At 38.3% G+C, this 21,235-nt stretch overlaps 2 protein-coding genes across 4 annotated transcripts; one reads left to right on the top strand and one right to left on the bottom strand.

The window, feature by feature from the left end:
• The first annotated feature begins 842 nt into the window (after positions 1-842).
• On the top strand, positions 843-8,457 carry cdk5rap1 (CDK5 regulatory subunit associated protein 1). Of its 3 annotated transcripts, none has more exons than XM_086168723.1 (13): positions 843-1,318; positions 1,401-1,504; positions 1,932-1,966; positions 2,060-2,160; positions 2,236-2,446; positions 2,532-2,652; positions 2,982-3,212; positions 3,330-3,427; positions 3,507-3,562; positions 3,884-4,014; positions 4,087-4,236; positions 7,434-7,574; positions 8,324-8,457. In XM_086168723.1, exons 1-13 carry the CDS (start codon positions 1,048-1,050, stop codon positions 8,432-8,434), a joined length of 1,761 nt encoding a protein of 586 aa, XP_086024849.1. In that variant the 5' UTR covers positions 843-1,047; the 3' UTR covers positions 8,435-8,457. The 3 variants fall into 3 exon arrangements, 2 of the variants coding, with proteins under 2 accessions (XP_086024849.1, XP_086024850.1); XM_086168724.1 differs by having other exon boundaries at positions 2,532-2,656; positions 2,986-3,212; XR_015107799.1 differs by lacking the exon at positions 8,324-8,457 and having other exon boundaries at positions 4,107-4,236; positions 7,434-7,571.
• Positions 7,825-15,103, bottom strand: LOC147222185 (bactericidal permeability-increasing protein-like). The gene is made up of 16 exons (XM_086168725.1): positions 15,055-15,103; positions 13,878-13,986; positions 13,503-13,617; positions 13,294-13,425; positions 12,790-12,945; positions 12,634-12,697; positions 11,347-11,407; positions 11,179-11,270; positions 10,875-11,051; positions 10,071-10,130; positions 9,814-9,981; positions 9,667-9,734; positions 9,519-9,561; positions 9,391-9,454; positions 8,884-8,960; positions 7,825-8,754 (listed from the first exon to the last, which is right to left on the bottom strand). The coding sequence occupies exons 2-16, from the start codon at positions 13,975-13,977 to the stop codon at positions 8,713-8,715; spliced, it is 1,419 nt and encodes a 472-aa protein (XP_086024851.1). The 5' UTR covers positions 13,978-13,986; positions 15,055-15,103; the 3' UTR covers positions 7,825-8,712.
• Between the last annotated feature and the right edge of the window lie 6,132 nt (positions 15,104-21,235).

Genomic DNA, 21,235 nt, shown 5'->3' with positions numbered 1-21,235 from the left:
ATTATTATTTTTTAGAGGCTTCATGCCAGTATCTACACATGAAAACAATAACTAAGACTGGAAATATTTGTTGTGATACAGCAAAACTAGTATTCCCACGAGTAGTCTCACACACACAAACACACACACACACACACACACACACACACACACACAAACACACACACACACACACACAAACACACACACAAACACACACACAAACACACACACACACACACACACACACACACAAGAAAAAGAATGTGATCGACGGACCACAATTGCGGACGTACTGGAGAGGAGGGATTTGACTGACGGACGCTTATGAAGCAAGAAAGTTCTATGTCATGTATATCCGCTTTAGCAGACAACTTTTTTCTTTTCCCAGATTATTGGAAAGGTAACGAGATGGCTATTACATCAACACTATCTATCTATCTATCTATCTATCTAGATAAACACTTGTATATATAACATAATTGTATCAGCGACTATATATATATATACACACACATATATTGTGTGTGTGTATATATATATATATAGTAGTTGATTCAATCATTACTATATATATATATAATATATATGTGTGTGTGCGTGTGTATGTATGTTTATATATATATATATATATATATATATATATATACGCACACACACACACACACACACACACACACACACTATATATATATATATATATATATAACAAGACTAACAAGACTATATACTATTTGCCTTTTAATCGCCCAAGTTTATGACAATTATAGCCATTCAACGACTTGTATGACGGTGAAAGACAGAGGAGCAGATTGTCCTCCTGCCTGTAACACATCTTGGACTCCACATGACCTGAACGCTACAATGACATGTCTAGTTGCATGGCTCTCACGCTGTAATGTCAGTTCATGTTAGAAAAGGGGGTTTAACAACAAGACTTAAAATACAGCCAACAACACGTTCTCGAAGGTACCACTGTTGCTGATTTTTGCTTTCACCTCATGTTAAACCGGTGAAAAGAATCTAGCTAACTTCACTGTGTGTACAGTGTGCTGCTAGCTAACAGACATGAAACACATGAGAGCTCTAAAACCTTTGCTGTCATCTCCAATCCTTGGGATAAACATCAGGTGTTTACAGCCAAAATTATGTTGTCATCTAACTAATGCTAGTTCAAGAGAGACGAGGGTGACTTTAGATCAGTTCAAGACACGGATATCGTCCGGTCCAAGTTTGGGGGATTTTACCAGAGGAGTGACGGACAGCAACATTTCTGTGACTAACGATGAAGACCAACACGGGTATGCTGGTTATTTTCCGACGGGGAATGCAAGAAAAGGTATGTCGGCATGGTTACAAAGCTTAATTCATCTATTTGCGACAGAAAGTTGTCCAGCGTGCTGTGTGTTTTGTTGTTGCAGTATATTTTGAAACGTATGGATGTCAAATGAACGTAAACGACACAGAGATCGCCTGGTCCATATTGCAAAATAATGGATATCGACGTACAACCGTCCTGAAAGAGGTATAATCTTTGCGTGTACTTAATATTTTTGGTTTATTTTGCATCTGGAAGGACAGTAGATAATGAGACTTGGTGGCAGAATGAGGAAGTGCAGGAGTATATTAACCTTCTCCAGGCATATGTTGCAGATTTGCGACAGCTAAATGCTACTTACTTAATTACGCCACAACTTAATTTGAGCCTGAGAGGGTTAAGAGAAAGCAGTCAGCAAACAAGAACTTTTTTTTTTTTTAATTGATATGCACTTTTTCAAAAAAAACAAAGAAAAATTTCTCCAAGCAATGAAGCATTGCTCATTTGATAAAGTATGACAATTTTTAATATGAAATAAAATACAGAATAACATTCTCAATGAAATAAATGTTTTTGTATTTATTCATCTACAGCATCAGTGTACATTGCCCAATTCTTGTGTGTTTGATTGCAGGCCGATGTTGTCCTCCTTGTTACTTGCTCAATAAGGTAAAATATCCTCACAGCCAAAAAATGTATTTTTGAGTAACAAAATATCATTCTCTCATATACTTAGAAGTAAAAATGATTTTTATTCAAAAGGGAGAAAGCTGAACAAACTATTTGGAACAGACTACAACAATTGACAGCAATGAAGAAGAAGAGCTTAAGGACACCCACACCAATGAAAATAGGAATATTAGGTTAGTGAGATACATTCATTGTATTACAAAACCTACGACACAGTATACAAGTATATTAAGACTTTCTTTATCCAGGCTGCATGGCGGAAAGGTTGAAGACAAAGCTCTTGGAGAAGGAGAAGCTTGTAGACGTTCTTGCAGGTCCCGATGCGTATCGTGACCTACCCCGTCTCCTAACTGTAGCTGACGGAGGTCAACAAGCCAGCAACGTGCTACTTTCATTAGAAGAGACATATGCGGACATCATGCCAGTCCACTATACGTCCCACGGACACAGTGCTTTTGTGTAATTTGTCGCTTTCTAAAAATCTATTTCCTTTTCCCCCTTGGGCGTCTTCGGCATAACTGTAACCTTTGAATACATTTTGCAGGTCCATCATGCGTGGCTGTGACAACATGTGCAGTTACTGCATTGTTCCCTTCACTCGCGGGCGAGAGAGGAGTCGACCTGTTAGCTCAGTCTTGGAAGAGATTCGCATTCTATCAGACCAGGCAAGTTATAATTTGGGCATATTATATATATATATATATCTACAGATACAGTTCATACAATCTTTAATATATTATTTTGTCATGTTGTTTTCTTTTATTTCCTCAAGTGTTTTTATTTGTATATTTAAAGGAAAGTTAAAGATAAATAAAAAAAATGGGAGAGGGCAATAAACAAGTTGTGACCTATATACTGCTTGAAATAAGTTAAAGTATAGAAAGAACTCATTTAAAAATTAATTATTGGCAAAAACTTTGATTTGCTGAATAGCTCACTCTGTAAAATCAGCATTTTGAGTGTGTGTCCATGCGTTTCTGTGTCTGTTATACAGGGAGTGAAGGAGGTGACTTTGCTGGGTCAGAATGTGAACAGCTACAGAGACACATCAGAGGAGCAGTTCTGTGGGCCCCTGGAGACCCAGCTCAGTCGGGGGTTTCATACTGTCTATCGGACAAAATGTGGAGGGTTGCGCTTCTCTGACCTGCTGGACCGGGTTTCAAACATAGATCCCAATATGAGGATTCGGTTCACGTCCCCTCATCCCAAAGACTTTCCCGACGAGGTATCAGTCTCTCAGCACCAGTGTGCCGGTGACTTATAGATATAGCCATGCTAGAGGTTATATTTGATGTGCTACCCTACTGAAGTAAGGTCAGTTTTTTTGTTTTTGTGTTTTTAGGTTTTACATCTGATTGCAGAGCGAGAGAACATCTGTAAGCAGGTCCATCTTCCAGCTCAGAGCGGGAGTAGCCAGGTCCTGAAAGCCATGCGGCGAGGGTAAAAGACAACAACACTTTCTCCAATACAAAGGCCCAAGCCACTCTATTGATACGCTGCGTAAACATTTTCATTCCAGCTACACAAGAGAAGCTTATCTGGATCTTGTGCAAAACATCAAGAGAATTATCCCAGGTAGACATTTTTTGTATCAAATACATATAATACAGTATCAGCACAGGGGTATTTTTAAGAATATTCTGTTATTTTGTAATTTTGTTATGAGCGGAAAAATTTCCTTCAGGAAAAATAAAGTTGTTCTTATTCTTATTCTAGTTTTAGCATGACATTGAATAGATTCAAATAAATTTGCCAAGTAAATCATGCAAATTGTTGAAATTTCACCACAATTTTGGCAAACATGAAAACATGGGAAATGTAAAATCTGCATTCTTTTAGATAGGTCAAAATACACTTTTTTTATGGTGGTATTTATCTGTATATGTTGTGTTTTAGATGTGAGTCTCAGCAGTGACTTCATCTCAGGCTTCTGCGGTGAGACAGAGGTTGACCACCAACAGACTCTGTCTCTCATTAGAGAGGTGGGCTACAACATGGGCTTCCTCTTTGCCTACAGTATGAGGAAGGTGAGGACATCAGACTTGGAGTAGTAGATTGAAGACTGTGCCTTGCCTGTCTGATACGATCGTCTCCCTCAGAAAACCCTTGCCTCCCACAGGCTTCAGGACGATGTGCCGCCTGAGGTGAAGCAGCGGCGACTTGAGGAGTGTATCAATGTGTTCAGAGAGGAAGCCACACGAATCAACAGTACCCTCGTGGGAAGCAAACAGCTTGTCCTGGTGGAGGGAGTGAGTATGCAAATTAACAGTTTTGGTACTTGGAAAAAAAAACATGCATATTTAATTGTTCCTTTAATTAAACTTTTGACACAAGAATGTGTTTCCAGGAAAATAAGCCTATGCTGGAGCTAGTTCAGTCTATTTGTCTGCCTAATTAATTTCAAACTCTTCATTTCAGTCAGTATACATTTGCTCAAGTAGAAATGTCAGTTACTTGATTATCACCTTTTTATGTGGCTTCATTTCAACAAAGAAACAACAAAGAGGAAGAGCTACATATTCATACAAATATAATTCGACAGCTGTAGTCCCTACTTTTCTCATTACATTTTCTGTACCATTGCTGTTTACCTAATTTTGCATGTCTGTTTTTTCTTATTAGCTGAGAAAATAATCCAACTTTTCCATCACAGAACTGACAATGGGCTCCTTTTTCTGACTTTATCAGAGAATAAACAGGATGATCCCATTGAATTCATGACACAAATGTTTTTAAGGACTTTAAAAAAGCAAATCAATACTCATTTTGTATAGCAAATAATTATAAAACACGTGTATTCACCTTTATCATTAATCCACAAATATCCTGTGTGGGGGATAATTTAATGTACAACAAATTATTTTTTGTGAGATCATTTAATTGCATTTTTTGCTGCTACTACATATTGACACGCTGGCTTTAGCCATTTATGATGTTTCAACTACAATTTTTTACATTTAGTGGAGTCTGTGTAAACATCCATCTATCCATCACCCACCACTTATCCAAAGCCGGGTTCCTGGGGCAGCAGCCAGAGGAGTGGGGCCCAGACTTCCCTCTTCCCAGCCACATTGTGCAGCTGTTTTTTGGGGACCCCAAGGCGACATAGTCTCTCCAGCGTGTCCTGGCTCTTCCCCTTGGCCTCCTCCCAGATGGACATGCCTGGAATAAACTTCCCTGGGAGGTGTCCAGGGGGCATCCTGACCAGATGCCCGAGCCACCTCATCTAACTTCTCTATGCAGAGGAGCAGCGACTCTACTTTGAGCTCCTCCCAGATAGCCTAATTTCTCACCCTATCTCAAAGAGAGAGTCCGGCCACCCAGCAGAGAAAACCCATTTTGGCTTCTTGTATCCTCGTTTTTTCAGTCACTTTTCAGGTGAGGTTAGGAATATAGATTGACCGGTAAATTGAGCGCTTCGCCTTCTGGCTCAGCTCCCTCTTCACCATGACAGACAGAGTGCATGACAGAGTCTGCATTACTGCCGATGCTGCACCGATCCGCCTGTTGATCTCCTGCTCCATCCTTCCCTCTCTCGTGAACAAGACCCCGAGATACTTGAACTCCTCCACTTGGTGAAGGACCTCTTCCCTGACCCGGAGTGGGCACCCCACCTGTTGCCAGTTGAGCACCATGGTCTCAGATTTGGAGGTGCTGATCTTCATCCAGGCCGCTTCACATTAGGCTGCGAATCACTCTAGTGAGAGCTGGAGATCATGGACTGATGAGGCCAACAGAACCACTTCATCTGCAAAAAGCAGAGACTTAATCCTGGGGCCATCACAATGGATCCCCTCAATGCCCTGACTGCCCCTAGAAATTCTGTCCATAAAAGTTCTGAACAGAATCTATGACAAAGGGCAGCCCTGGTGGAGGTAACCTCCCATCCCTTCAAGTACCCTGCTGAGGGTATAGAGCTTGTACATTGTTCCACAACCAGGATGAAAACCACACTGTTCCTCCAGGATCCGAGTTTCAATGACCTGGGGGACCCTCCTTTCAAGCACCTCTGAATAGTCCCTACCAGGGTGGCTGAGCAGTGTGATCCCCCTGTCATTGGCGCACACCCACCCTGGTTATCCCGCTTTTTAAAAAGGGGGGATAACCAACAGAAGCCAACAGCCCTTTTTAAAAAGGGGGATAACCACCTCGGTCTGCCAGTCCAGTGGCACTGTCGCAAATGTACATGCAATGCTGCAGAGGCGTGTCAGCCAGGACAGCCCTACAAAATCCAGAATTTTGAGGAAACCAGGGACCTCATCCGCCCGCAGGGCCTGCTACTAAAGAGATTTTTGATTACTTCAGCAATTCAGCCCCGGAAAGAGGTGGGTTTGCTCAAGAGGAGGCAGAGGAGGCTCACACAGTGTTGACGAAGCACTGCTTCTCCCTCCTGAGCCGCCATATGGTGGACCAGAATCTCCTCGAAGCCCCCTGGAAGTCGTTCTACCTGGTCTCCCTGAACTCCTTGGTGACCACCGAAGCCACATGCTGCTTGGTCTGCCGATACCTCTCAACTGCCTCCAGAGCCCCACAGGCCAGAAAGGGCTGGTAGGATTCCTTCAGTTGATCCCTCACTGCTGGCGTCCACCAGCGGGTTTGAGGATTGTCCCAACAGGTGCTGACAGCCTTACGGCTGCAGCTCCAGTCTGCCACCTCGACAATGGAGCCACGGAACACGAGCCATCCCTACTCTATGTCCCCTGCCTCCTTCGGGCCGTGGTTGTAGTTCTGCCGGAGGTAGGAGTTGAAACTCCCTCTGACAGGGGACTCCGCCAGATGTTCCCAGCAGACCATCCCGTTACGATTGGTTCTGTCAGATCTGACCGGCATTCTCCCTCACCATTGGAGCCAGCTCACCACCATATGGTGATCAGTTGACAGCTCTGCCCCTCTCTTCACCCGAGTGTCCAGGACATGCGGCCGGACGTCCGACGACATGACCACAAGGTCAATCAAAGAACTCTGCCCTAAGGTGCGTTGGTGCCAAGTGCACAGATGGACACCTTTATGCCTGAACATGGTGTTTCTTATGGACAATCTGGAACGTGCACAGAAATCAAATAACAACCTCCGCTCAGGTTCACATCTGCCCCCAATCCCCCCCCATCACGCCCTTCCTAGTCGCCCTGTGTACACGGATCTCTCAATACTCATTTTCAATTATGGATCTGAATTTTGTTAATCAAACCCATGTTTGCATTTCAATTAGAGTGATTGAAATGTTGCTGGATTTTTATATTTGCTATGAAAAATAACCTTTATTCTAGTTTTCTTGTATAATTTATGGGAAAAGGGAGACTTCTTTTTCAGAGAAATCCATAAATTGATTGGTTTAGTGTAACAGTGCTCTCAGTGAGTAGAAATACAAATGCTGCACTCTTTGTTCTGGGTCGCTGCAACCTGTATCTAGGCAACAGGGCTCACGGCTGCCTTTTTTTTAATGCAGGAAAGCAAAAGGTCTGCTGAGGACCTGTGTGGCAGAACTGATGGCAATATGAAAGTGATTTTCCCCAAAGCTGAAGTTGCTGCTGAGTCTGTAGGAGGCGCTGCTGTGGCGATCTGTGCTGGAGACTATGTACTGGTAAAGGTGTGTTTCTTTTACTTCTTAGTCGATACAATTGTTTCAGAAGGATGTTTAAAATTCTTTTCCTACTTGTTTCTTTTAAAAGAAAAAGACTGGTGTGTTTTTTGCAGCTGGTTTACAATTTCCCTGTCTCAGATGTAGTCTAAAATTTTGAGATAGATGCTGTCAGCTGATGCATTCTGCAGATCCAGACAGATACATCTGAAATGAACAAAATCATTTTAGAGTGCGAATACAAATTTTAATCACTCAAAAATGCCTTCAGCAGGCGTGCTTGTTGAAAAAGATAATTTCAAAGAAATGAACAAAAACCTAGAAATTAACCAATATTTTTAAACTTGTAGGCAACTTAATCAACTTTTCTAACTTTTACTTTTTTCACCTACATAGTCACAGGATCAATCTCATATCCATCGTCACAGTAATTAAAGACTATGAATCTACTCGTAAACTTGTCAGATGTTTATTTGCTGGTCAGTTTACCACTTGAGATCCTGAGGCACTTAGGAGCAATAGAAACTTTTTTCCTTTTTTTAATAAGCAGTGAGCACTTCATGAAATAGGTTTTTTAATGTATCAGAAGCAAATGTTTACAATTGTTCACAACTTAGTTTTTTTTTTGACCTATGTCTGGATGATGTCTTCATTATGAAATTTCTTGGAAAAGAAAATGTTAATACTGTGGTAATAGATTTGAAAACTGTGTATGTAGCTACTATCCAACATATTTATGTGTCTGTTCTCCAAAACAGATTCTTTCTGCTACCTCCCAGAGCCTAAGAGGTGAAGTCATCTGCCACAGTTCGCTGAAAGGCTCCTCGACACACCAACACTTGATTTCAGACAGACAGGAACATGATTGACAGGTTAACAATAGCTAAAAGAAACCTGTGCATATTTATATTGCTGTTATTTTTGCATTCAAAATTGTTTGTATGAGCTAAACTTCAAACATGTACAATATAAAACTATTGGAAGTTAATGTCAATTATACTTGTTTCAAACTTTAGAGGCTGATTTCTTTTGGCATGAGCAATTTGTTTAATTTATGTAAAAAGTAGTAAAAATTGCAGAACAAATGTGTGTCACAAAGGGTGAAATGACCGTAGATAGCAGCATTGGGACTTTTCGAACTTGGTGTTTAGCCTGTAAACTGGACATCTGTGCTGATCAGCATGTAATCCTGAAGAAACACATGGGACAAGAACACTGTTTACATTTTCAGTCGCTTTAAGCCCTCATCAATATGTCATCCATCCATCCATCATGTAACGAATCAATATTGGTCTTTAAAAAACAAGACTTTTCTAACCTTGAGGACATCAAGTTGGATGTTCACAAGCTTCATTTTTCCAATTGTAGGAAGTGGGTATCCCTTGGCAAGTTGAGCTATAAATCAAAAATTTCTTTAGTTGATCAGCAACATTTGTAGCAATTTTCACAAAAGTTTCTGTTGAAATGTGATAGAAGATAAGGTTATGGATGATGCCGAAAAAGAAAATGACCAAATACAGATTTTTTTTTTTGTGGGATGCAGAAAAATGTGTTTAGCACACGGCAGCAATTTGTGGAGTTCAGTTTTTAGGTAATTTTTAGGTAATTTCTTGTAAAATTGTTTTGTAGTTTCTTGCTGATTTCGGGATTATTCCTTGGCAATTTTATGGTGAATTTAAAGCTGAAGATCAAGGTAACTGATGCAAAAAAAAAGGAATGGCCACATTAAAAACAGCATCCAAGATTTTTAATAGTAAGTAATCATCTTTTGCAGCTCTTTTGCAGCAATCAAATGATCATTCACGGGTCTGTTGCAGTCACTCACCATTCAGTTGTGGGATCACTACCACTTTGAGGACCATCTGGAGGATGTTGTCCAGTGATCTGACCTGCAGGTGAGAGTTAGTGACCAGGAATATGACTCACTGTGACTGGACTCAGAAAGAAACTTACCTGAAAGTCTCCCACGTAGCTTGTCCTCAGGGTCAAAACCATTCTAGCAAATGAGACAAAATTAGGCAGTGCCCTTTTTTTTCTTTTGAAGACCTCCTGACCTCTCTGTGTTTAGAACAACCAACCAATTTTACTTTTAGTGACTTACTTGTTGAGGTTGACAGTTCCGGCCACCCTAATGTCTTTGACAAAAACAGAGGCACTGACGCTGGTTTCCTGCAAATGAATCTCAAGAATTTCAGTCTTTACAGGCAATTTGCTGTAAGTAGTGTAATTGTTTTCAAGTGCGACTTACCAGGTTAAGGACAAAGAGAGGGGAAAGGGTGCCGTTTGTCTGGATGGCATAGGCTTCCACTGTGCTGTTGACCTCAACAGTCACTTTGTCGGTTTCAAAAGTGACAGTGGGACTTTTCGCCGTTTTAACCAGCAGTTTCATCATCAGACCCGGAAAACGTTTGGCAATCTGAAAATATAGCAAGTTACCTGTCGACATGTTCTCAACGAAGTTCTGAGTTTAAGGAGATATTCAAGCAACACATGGTGCTCTGTCACCTGGGGGATGAAGGCTCCGAATGTTCTGGTGTTTAGCCTGAAGGGAGAGCTTTTTGGGATCTGTAGCAGCAAATCAGTCATGAAATTATATTAGGAGCTTTGTGATGCTTGAAAAACTGATATTATATTCAAAGAGCACATTTATTGATCATGATAAAAATCAGGATATTAGAAATTGACAACCAGATGTGAGAATATTACAGGAAATTTCTTACTTATATTCATTATCTTTTACTGAATTTCATATTAACATGCAACCTATTGCTGAATTTAGCAGAAATTTATTTAGCAAAAATCTTTAAAAAAATGGTCCCAAATTATATTTTCCATGTTGTTTTCAATTTTCTAATGTAGTTTTGAATGTTCCAATATCAAGTATAAGAATAAGAATTAATAAAAACTGGCTATTTTCATCTATTTTTCTCTCAGATTTCTGGGTACATTTTAACTCAGTTAAGATATTCTCATCCTAATAATTAATTTTATGCAGATTGTTTTGTTAATTCCTTGCTGATTTTGTGCTGATTGTAAAGTAATTATATATGCAAATTTGTAAATAATGTTCTGCAATTTTGGGGTACTTTTGGGCAATGGCAGGTGATAACAGATTTTGCTCACACATTGTTTCTGATTTTTTAAAGAAAACTCACTTTGTTTTGAAGTTTTGATTAATTTTCTGATGAAAAAATGATCTGGATTTGGATATCATTAAGTAATCAATATTTTACAGAAAATCCACAATTCAAATTGGGTAATATTTTAAATCTGTTTACATAATGGATGACAGATCAGATCGCTACCCACCATATCATCAGTGATGTACAGGCTGAGGGCTCCTGCTGTGTTGTAAACGAAGGCAGCGGAATTGGCTGTGAAGGCGGACACACCGATATAAAGCATGTTGTTGGTCTGAGGTGGCAGGGAAAAGACTATAGGGGAGAACGGAGGCTCCTGATGCTTCCCAATGTTGTAAAATTCCCCCTAGACAGGAGAGCGACAGCACAGGAACAGAAATAACACAAGATTAAAATTCGATTTCTTCATAAAAAATTCATATAAAATTCATATAAAATTTTGTGACATCTTCTGCGGGATTTTTTTTGTATACCTTCAAGTTCATGTCAATATAAGATTTATAAACTGTGGGTGCTGACACCATGGAATATTCAATCTCTGCAAACTTGTCCACCTGGGCGATCACTGCAGGACATATGAAAGTGACTCATATTCAGTATCATCAAAAAATCCAAAATAAGAAATAAGCTTGACAATTTACCATTTAGGGTTTTCAGTTGAGGGTTCATATCAGACACAGCTTCAGCCACCAGAGGACACATCTAAAACCACAAAGAACAGACAGGTCTTGAGTTGGTTGGGTGAAGATAAATAAAATGAACATTTTAAATACTTTTGAGTCCATGGCATCAAATCATATCAGTTGTCTTTTCAGCTCAAGCGAACACATGGTCTGTAAAAATGATGTGGCTTGTTGTTGCCAATGTTGATTCCTGGATTTATCATGTGTAATACATAGTTTTCAGAGATTGCATTTATAATCATGTAAGATGAAATGCGTTTGAAAAATGATTTATATGGTAAATTCCAGAGCAAATCAAACCAAATGTAGCGAATATATTTTGTCATATGCATATGTAGTGAAGTAGAGATGACACACATGAGATTGAAGTGGAGGTTGAAGTCTTTGATTTCATATTTGGTATGATTGCTTTACATTTTTATAATGTATTTTTTCTGTTTGCCTCACCAATGAAGAGAAATGAATAATTCATCTTTGTGAAAGATGATGGTAATTAAATAAATTAATGAGTTAGAAAATGATTAGCAAAAATGTTGCAATTGGCATTGAACTGTTGAAGATTTTATGCGTAGAACTCCGGTTTTAGATTAAAACTTAACTTGCATCTCAGGGTCGAAGGACTGAATAGTTAAACTAGTATTTACAAATTTGCTGATCGGTAGCTCCATCTGCTGATACAAGTAGCGATACACAGGATTTGGATACAGGAAGAGCTTGGTGTCAGTCAATGGACCCAGAAACCATTTACTGTCTTACACTGAAAAAGAAGCTGCTGCACAATTATGACTTTTTTTTTTTTAGAGTCACATCTTGTCTATTTACCCGCTTAACCATTTGAATTTGATTGATTTAGTCAAATAACATTTTAAAAATTGAAGTATAATGCTAGGGCCTCTAGCTTTAATACTCCTTTGACAAAGAACATAAAAGACCAAAACCTTGATGTCCAAAGTTTTTTTTTAATTTTTTTACATGATTATTTTTTACATCATGTAACACTGAAGCTTTTGACAAAAATTCAAGTAGGCTATGTCTCTGTCTCTATCATACCATCGTACCAAATTTAATCTGTGCTCTTCCTACCCATCCAATTTTACGTCTTACTAACATCTATCTTGATATTTAGAACCTAAATAACTTTCTGATCACTTGAATGATCCTTTGACCATCTCTGAATAATCAGAGGGGTGACAGACAAAGACTTGAATCAAAGAGGAGCTTTACTTGTGCACACAGGTTTCTCACCTGTTTCTGCATCGCACTACGAATGGCTTTGTCAATGAAATTTTGGAAAAGATTGTACAGCCAGCTGAGAAAAAAGAAAACAGAAAATGAAAGAGGGTGGGTTAGGGAAGTGAATATTCAGGTTCCTCTACTTTCATTGGAGTCCATCAAATTCACCTGGCTCCGCCGTGGAATTTGATGGTGGCACTGCCAATTGTAGCATCACAGTTAACACTGTTGACAACAGGATGGCCTGTCTCATCACTTTTAATGGTAATACTTGTAGTGATAGCGAGCCCGTTGACATTCAAATCAAAGCTGCCGCTATCCTTTCTGTTAGAAGAGAGAGTAGGATTAGGTACAGTAGGATCTTGTTATATTCAATGTGTAAAAGTCTGAGAGAAACTGTGAGAATCTATATTTCTTTGATGAATCCATACTTTTCATGTCATAGGAATGTACATTATATATTTCCCATCTTTGGTTTGGTTTAAAAAAAACTTGTTTCTCTTTAGCAAAAATTGCATGACTCATGTACCGTAGGACTGGTCTCCATAAAAACAGGATAGATGGGTAAAGTAGGCTAAAGTGCCAATTCTAGATTATTCTAGATTCCCTTATACATCAGTAATCTACAGATTTTTAAACATTCACAGTAAGATATTCTCATGTTTTATTTACATTATCCTGAGGTACTTGACCCTCCAGTTTCCATTCATGCTGATGAAGGCATCACCGATTGACAGTCTGACCCCGCTCCCCGGCATGAAATCCACTGCTGACTTCGGCAAACCCACGTCCACAATGTGCATGCTGAGAAAAAGTTAAGTTTGGAGCTTCATACTTCATAACTGTTCACTTGTGTGGCCATAACTCTTGAAAGGACTTACTCCGACAGGCTGTATTTGACCTTGCCGATGGGAGCCACACTCTGTGTCCCGGAAATATCTGGAACATTGATCGTTTTGAGTTTCTGCAGGATCTTTGCCATCCCCAGTTGATGGCCTGGTAGAGGGAAAGAACACCTTAATGATAAATGGAAAACAGTCTCACACACCAATAGCAGCAGATTTGTGATTCAAGGTGCTGACCGCACCATTGGGAACAACGTTGGATTTAGTGCATTGCCCAAGGACATTTAGGGATGCAGACAGGAGGAGGTGGAAATGGCATCCCCAACCTTTGAATCATGGGATCCAGAGCTGCTCCCACTGAGCCACAGCTTTCTCTGATGGCATCCAAGGTTAGTGTTTTGTCAGACTTACCATATTCAAGGCCTTTTTGTGTCAGTCTGACTTTTACACCCGGGTTGATGCTCCAGGTCTGATGGATGAAAGCCGCCAAGGCCAACCAATAAAACAGCATCTTGACTTTCTGGGAGACAAAAACATTTAGATACCCATCTCATGAAATAAATGGAGACTTCCTCCTTCCTTCAGTGTCGTTATACCACACAACTTCCTTGCTCTTAACAGAAAAAAAACTAAACCTCTTTGCTGCACAGGGTTAGTGTATCCTTCCACCTCTACTACTGTCACTCAAATGCAGTTTTATGAAGCGCTGAAGATCATTTGAATTTATTAGGTCACGGTATTATTCAGTGTGACTTAGTTAGAAATAGTTGACCCTCTATGACCATACAGGAAACCATATGACACCCGTTAAGTCAGCAAGTGTTTTATTGAATTATGCTCAGATCACACAACGCTTTTGGTATGAAATATGAACATTTGACTCTGATTAGGAGTGTTTCAAAGTTTCACTGACAAATACTCGTAAAATCATTACATTGTTCCAATGTCCCGCTCCAGCAGCTGTATGCCATCAAAACATACACGTGCCATCGATAACATTATCAGAAACTCGAGGAGGTAACTGGATGCTCATTTGTGTATTTTCTGCTGATGATTCTGCTCACTCAGTGTTTGGACATTTTTTGACTCCGAAAAAACAGGGGAACAACAGCTAATGTAGAACATGTGACAAACTGAAAGATGCCTTTGCATGGGGAAAATCCAACTGAAGAAAGTTCCTACTTTCCACCAATGACTGCTTCCAAAACAAAAAAAAAACAGGAATTAAAAGTAAATGCCTTCAACCTCATCTGCAACAGTATTAATATCCAAAGGTGTATTAATCAAATGAAGCTTCAACACAATATTTTCAAACGTAATAACTTATGTAGATCTTGTGATGATAAAGTCTCACAAAGCAGTTTATTCCTGAATCACCTCGTCGCTGTGCTTTCTTTCCCGAATATTCACAAATACTTTGCTACTTTCTATGACAATCAGTTTGAGTGATTGAAGAATATTCTAAAATGTCACCACAGTAACGTGACTAAGAGGAATAAACTCTTCAATTTAGGATATCTCTCTACTAGTACAGCTAAAAAGTAAAACCTCTGTTTGATTAGAAAAGGCTTCAAGATCCCGATCTTACCGAAATCCGGAGTTGAGCAGAGCAGACTCTGTCAATCTGGCTGCCTGAAGTCAAGAGTGAAAGAGGAAGAAGCACAAGGCCGCTAATTCACTTACTGAATCAGGAACTAGGTCATTGGAAAGCAAACAAAGACTCAATGTTTTTTACATATATGTTAAATACCTCCCTGCCAAAGTAAAAGAATGGCAACAAAGTAATCTCCTGTTTCTCTTTTGTTTGATGAAGCAACTAAGGTTTGAAATAAGTGAGCTTTCAAACCTCACGTCCCGAGCTGTGTCGTTATCAGTGATATCGTTTATTCTATTTTGTCAAGAAACAATTGGGAACAAATCTGATTTGATCATTTATATTTTCACCTGTTTTTCCACAAGTGGGCCATGCATGCGGCAGAAAAAAAAAAAAAAAATCATCTTTCTAGTGTATATTATGAAGTTTGCTGCTTTTGTTCAGATCCAGCAACTACTCAGCCACATTGTAATGAGTGTGGAGTTGTTTTTACATCCACGCGGTGATTATAAATCAACTATTCCCTCACCATTATCTCTGAAATAATTCTATCAGCTTTTGTTGCAAAACAGAGAATAATAGAAGCCTTTTTGGAGGTGCAAGTGTGAGGGGCCACTGAATAGAAATGTCAGTTAAAGTAAAATGGGCTTTATTTCATCGAATATTCTGTCTGATGAAATAGAAGATTTTTTATTTTTTATTGAACATCAGCAAACCTTCTGCTAATCTGTGCAGCCCAAAGAATCCTGTTCCTCTCACTGACAAGAAAAGCACCTTTTTGATCACGGGTCATTTTTCTCTGCTTAAAACCGAATGGGATGTGTTAACTGATGCGGTCAGGAGAACAATAAGTCAATTTTTCATTTCCAATTAACATTGAATAACACTGCTTGATTTTTAAAATGAATTCATTATTTTGGGGTGAATGAATTTTATTGTATTTAAACAATAATCAAGATTGCTGAGCATGCAGTTATCTGAGCTGTATCTACCGCCTTCAGTTCATCAGTTACATTTACTGTCTGGAGTTTAAGATTTGTACTGATAGTGATTTGAAAAACAAAAATTATGTAAAATCTGAAAAAGACCAGATTATTCTAATCTGTAATCTATTCTAAGGTATTACTTAAGTAATACCTTTTTATAACTGAACTGATAAGAGAAGCCTCTGATGTCATATCAGTATGTTTTCTGTTGACATCATTCTGCAATTGCAGTATTTTTTTTGCATATTAATTTCTTGATTATGGACAACGAAACATGTTCCAAGTTAACATAATTAAATTGAAATATTAAGACAAAAAGTAGTCACATTGAATGGTGAAGGCCTTGTGTTTGAGACACACGACAAAAACATTTATGGAACAAATCCTGATGATACAATCTGCAGCAGGTATGATACCTATTTGTTTCCATAATTTATTTTCAAAGCACTGAATTTTCAAAGTTTCATTTTCAGGAGTTTGCTAATTCCAATTCTATTGATATTTATATTAGATATGTTATACAGAGATATTTCGTACAGGGCTTTGTAGATATATAATATTCTCCTCTTTATGTCTCCATGGACACTAACTTGATCCTCCCAGAATATACTTTATACTTGATTGCACAATCACTGTACACACTCATCTTGTACCTCAAAAATTTGATCTCTTCTAGATGATGTTGATTATCTAAACCAAATTTCAATTTTTATTTTTCTTATTCAGGATCTTTTCTGGGCCTATTTCAGACCCTACATTTTTAGAGCTTTCCAGGACCTTTCCTGCAGATGGCAGTGTAGCTATATTTTACAGGTGTGTGTGTGTGTGTGTGTGTGTGTGTGTGTGTGTGTGTGTGTGTGAGAGGAGGAGTGTTTCGTGAAACCTGTTCGGCAGAATTTTTGTCTTGTAATGATGTACAATTTGTCACCCATTATTATTATACTATACTATTATTATTATACCCATTATATTAAATCATTATATCAAACCCTTTTTTTATGCAATAATGTAAAACAATCCAATTGGTACTAATCATGCTCTGATAGTGGGAGATCTGGGTTTTTATGGCCAAATTTAAAGATGCATAATGGTGATAAGCAAAATGGGCTGCTCTGTTGTGTTAAAAAGCTACACCATTATTTGGCAAACAGCATGTCTCTTAAACTCTACACTCCAGGAGCCAATTCATTTATACTCATGAATTCAAAACTAAACTTTATTTTCTGACCCATGATGTATAGCGAGGCACTGGAAGTCTCTGATTAAGACTGTGTTAAGAGTAGAGGGGGATCTGCAGCGGTTACTACATTTCAGCAGTTTTAAGGAACTGTTAATTACACCGCAGTAAGAATGCTGATAATATGCAAAAAGAAAAAAATGTAAAGAAATATAAAATTGGGTGAATCTACTGTTTTATTCTATGCATAGATATCTTTATTACATAACTGGGATATATCTTGGGACGTCATCACTAGGTATGATCCTCAACAAATGTATTCAATTATATTTGCGTTTTATCTTAATGTTTTTTGAAGGCCTTCAGGGCAAACTAGCGGCTGTAGATGTGCAGCAGGTGGAGTTTACAGAGTTCGTGAATCTACACCTGCAGGCCGTTTGCAAAGCAGCTGCGGAGGGTCATCTCAGCTTTAAGTCCTCACTGATTTTTGGATGCTCTTACATCTGCATTTTGGAAAAGACAGGTGAGCTGAATATATTTAGAGGATACACTTGCCACCATCTCAATAATGGGTCTGGTCTTTTCACTTGACCTATAATTCAACATCTAGTACATCTTCTGCACACAGAATATTGAACCAATTGCATAAAATGACCACTGCTATTTTTTTTGATTCTCTATCTTTCAATTGACTCCTTCTAAATGATAAATTATGCTTTTTATGTGTTGTTCGTGCTGAAGCAGCAGGGTTTTCAAACATGAAAAGTAGTGCGCTGTTGCTCCCCCGAGGCTGCAGGTGGTACGACATATCCAGTAAACGCTTTTCAAATTCATTTCTTTTACTGCATGGGGATTTCAGGGAAATGTAACCATGACTGTTCAAGACCTTTTTGCGGATCTGGTGCGAATGTCCCCTCCCCCCAGGCCAAGTCCAAGAACAAAGTTAACTTTGTTAAAGAAAACCCATGATAACCCTTGAGAGTTTTTCAGGAAAGGGTTGCCCCTGTCTTTGAAATCCCGCAAATAATAAAACAATATTCAACATTAATGGTTAACTTGAAATATCTTTCCAGATGATAAACTTGAACGTCCTGCTTTGTGCTTATGCATGATTCCATCACTTTTCATTATTATTTATTTTACATATTTTTTTGCATATACCATTACAGAATTTACTCAAATTCGCTGTTAATACCAAAACTCTTGTACCTGTAATTCAGACTTAATTTCGGTGGTAATATAAATTAAACTTTGTCTCTTATTTTTCCATTTACTTTAACCATGAACATCAAGGAATTGTATGACTTTTCCTCCCAAGCGATATTTTCCTCTTAATGTCAAGTGAATTTAAAATCATTAATTTTTTTTTTCCCTTACACTTTTTAGCTCCACTTCTGAAAAGGACACAAAGAAGCTGTATTATAGTAATAATTAAAACTTTATTTATATCTGGCATAATGATATGAAAATATTTAAATAATGTAGTACTCAAAGTGTTTAGTATTGCATTGTCAATTCCTGCAGAGCACACATTACCGTTTGACAGCTAGTTGCTTTGTTAGGCATTTTCCCCACTGTGGGACGATTAAAAGAATATTCTATTCATTGAATTTATCCTGACTGTCTGAGATCAGAGGAACCTAAACTGGTGAACATGAAAGAGTATTTGCCGAAAATTGCTGTCCTTGTTTCAGGCAATTACTATTTTATTGCTTAATAAATACACTAAACTCATTCATTCATATAGTCATTCATTATCTATACTGCTTATCCTGCAGTCAGGGTCATGGGGGGGTTCCGGTTCTGTTTCAAATTTACATGCATATCAAAATTCAAATATTTAAAGCACATAAAGCCACATTGAAACCAGAAATTTGTATTTATGACTCAAGGAGTCAGGGGAAGAGCTGATATAATCCTAGGTATATGATATAGAGTTGACCAGAGGCCAGATGCAAAGCTTAGAAACGTCTCTTCTCTGCTTTTTTGCACAACTGACCAACATAAGAAAAATGGTGGACCTGAAAATGTATTTGCAGAAATCAAAGCAGTCAATCAATAAGCAGGCTGAGAGTCATTGGGCAATTTTTTGCTTCAACGTGCTGCTAAACCTACTACTACAGGGTTGGGAGATTCACAATGGAAAGATTGACAGCAATTCACTCAAGAGGAACACCCTTTGCACCCTATTTTCGGTATGTTTTTACTGCAAATTGACAACTTGAAACTTTGGAAACGTGACGACACAGATAATCTGAGACCTTTGTGGAATAACTATGAGCAAAGTCCCATCTCTCTTCCCCTGGGATGGAAGAGCTGCAAGGACGTCCTTTCACTTCGGGGCTGTAGATTTTTATTTTGCATTTTTAAACCGAATCAGCCTTTTTCTGTTAAGCGATGAGATTCATTTCACATGAAAAAATTGAAGTTAACCCACGCCGGGTCATGACTTGTGTATTTGTGTTTGATCAGCGAGTAACAGATGCTAATAACTAATGAATACAAGAGAGAAACAGCAATCAGTCTGTGAAATTGACACTTATAATTTAATTTGAGCCTGCTGTTTAATGAATGATGCTGTAAATTAACAGGGGAGAGGTAAATTATGAAATTAGCAGTTATATTTCTTTTGATGACCGTTTTAATTCATTTCACTCACTGGCAGTAACAATTCATTTTATTCCCGAATGAAGCAGCGGGTATCAATACATAAATAGCTAAATTAAAAGTCTGAAAAAGCCTGAACATGCTGGTCTCACCAAAGTGTCGAGTTTAACACGCGCCTGTTAGGTTTTCATGAACTTCTCACTGCTGTGCAGCACTATGCACTTGTAATATAATTCAGAAGCTTTATTACTTTTTAAATCAGAACTGTCTTACTTTAGCAGATTTAAAATTAATATTTCTAATAAAAATATTTAAGTTTAATTACTCAGAGAAAAATACATTTTCATCCAAAAGCTAATCTGTGACTTATGAAGTTTTTGAAGATACTTGAGATAAAAAGGGCACACTTTTTTTTATGACAAAACATTTATTCCTACCAGAGCTGCTCAATTGTTACTGACTGTTAAATCATATTAGTATTCCGTATGCAGACCAGTTTATGGTTCCTTTCATACAGCAACAGGTTTGACTATTTTTTTTTAATCAGAACAGGCAATGTGGTGATGTTTATGTGCAATGTTTATTATCAAGAGTGACAGAATTAGTCTGCGATGTTTGCAACAAATCCAACTGAGAGCATAAGGAACCATCAGTGAAAATCCCAAGTGTAACATAGATGCAGAGAAAGAAACAAAAACAAAATGGCAAGAGGTCCCTGGAGTCAATCCACTGCATCTCTTCAGGATCAATTACCTTTTTTGTCCAGTCTGCTTGTCCATGATGTCAAAGTTTTCACTTTTGAACAACAGAGCTATCATGACTGAGAATATACAGGGGCAGAGTTTGATCAAAATGTTCTGTTCAGAATTAACGTGTATAGAATTATTTCTGGAGCTTCCTTTATCTACAGCAGCATTATTCCAGGAAATCTATTACCGGAGATTCGTAAAATGGGGATATTTTCCCATTTTTATTCAAGAGAGTGCCCTTCAATTTAAAAGCATGACTTATTTATTTGTGCCCTTCTTCCATAAAACCCTAACCTTTTTTTTTTTTTGCACGGATTTCCTGTTTTCAGCCCTTCTCCTCATGCACATTCTAACTCTGTGCACCTTGAGAATTGTCTGCCTTTTCGTTTTCTTTTCTGTTCTTGAATAATTGCGGCAATATTACCTTACCAATGGATTTACAGACGCTGACCAATGAAATGCTCGGTGCGTCAGTGAGGTTTCTGGTCTGTCCTTGAGAGGAACTACCGTTGTGGTAATATTGCAAAAGCATTTCTATAATGTGTTGTAGAAAAAAATTCATATACTACTTAACCCAAAATATTCTAATATATTTCTTATACTTTTGAAACTCAATGCTGACCAAATAAACCTCCAACATTTTATCAAATAATTTG

This window comes from Fistularia commersonii, chromosome 21, assembly GCF_037954325.1.
Source record: "Fistularia commersonii isolate RoL2024-O1a breed Wild chromosome 21, RoL_Fcom_v1.0, whole genome shotgun sequence".
Taxonomy (NCBI): domain Eukaryota; kingdom Metazoa; phylum Chordata; class Actinopteri; order Syngnathiformes; family Fistulariidae; genus Fistularia; species Fistularia commersonii.
The sequence above is the reverse complement of the archived record's forward strand: the minus strand, read 5'-3'. Positions and strand labels throughout refer to the sequence as shown.

Excerpts from the sequence above, each read along its gene's own strand:
- LOC147222185 (XM_086168725.1), bottom strand. The coding sequence starts at position 13,977 with ATGCTGTTTTATTGGTTGGCCTTGGCGGCTTTCATCCATCAGACCTGG. Across the intron at positions 13,426-13,502 it reads GTCAAATACAGCCTGTCGGA|CATGCACATTGTGGACGTGG; the intron begins GTAAGTCCTTTC and ends ACTTTTTCTCAG. Across the intron at positions 8,961-9,390 it reads AGTGATCCCACAACTGAATG|CTCAACTTGCCAAGGGATAC; the intron begins GTGAGTGACTGC and ends TTTGATTTATAG.
- cdk5rap1 (XM_086168723.1), top strand. The coding sequence starts at position 1,048 with ATGAAACACATGAGAGCTCTAAAACCTTTGCTGTCATCTCCAATCCTT. Across the intron at positions 1,967-2,059 it reads CTTGTTACTTGCTCAATAAG|GGAGAAAGCTGAACAAACTA; the intron begins GTAAAATATCCT and ends TTTATTCAAAAG. Across the intron at positions 3,213-3,329 it reads CCAAAGACTTTCCCGACGAG|GTTTTACATCTGATTGCAGA; the intron begins GTATCAGTCTCT and ends TTGTGTTTTTAG.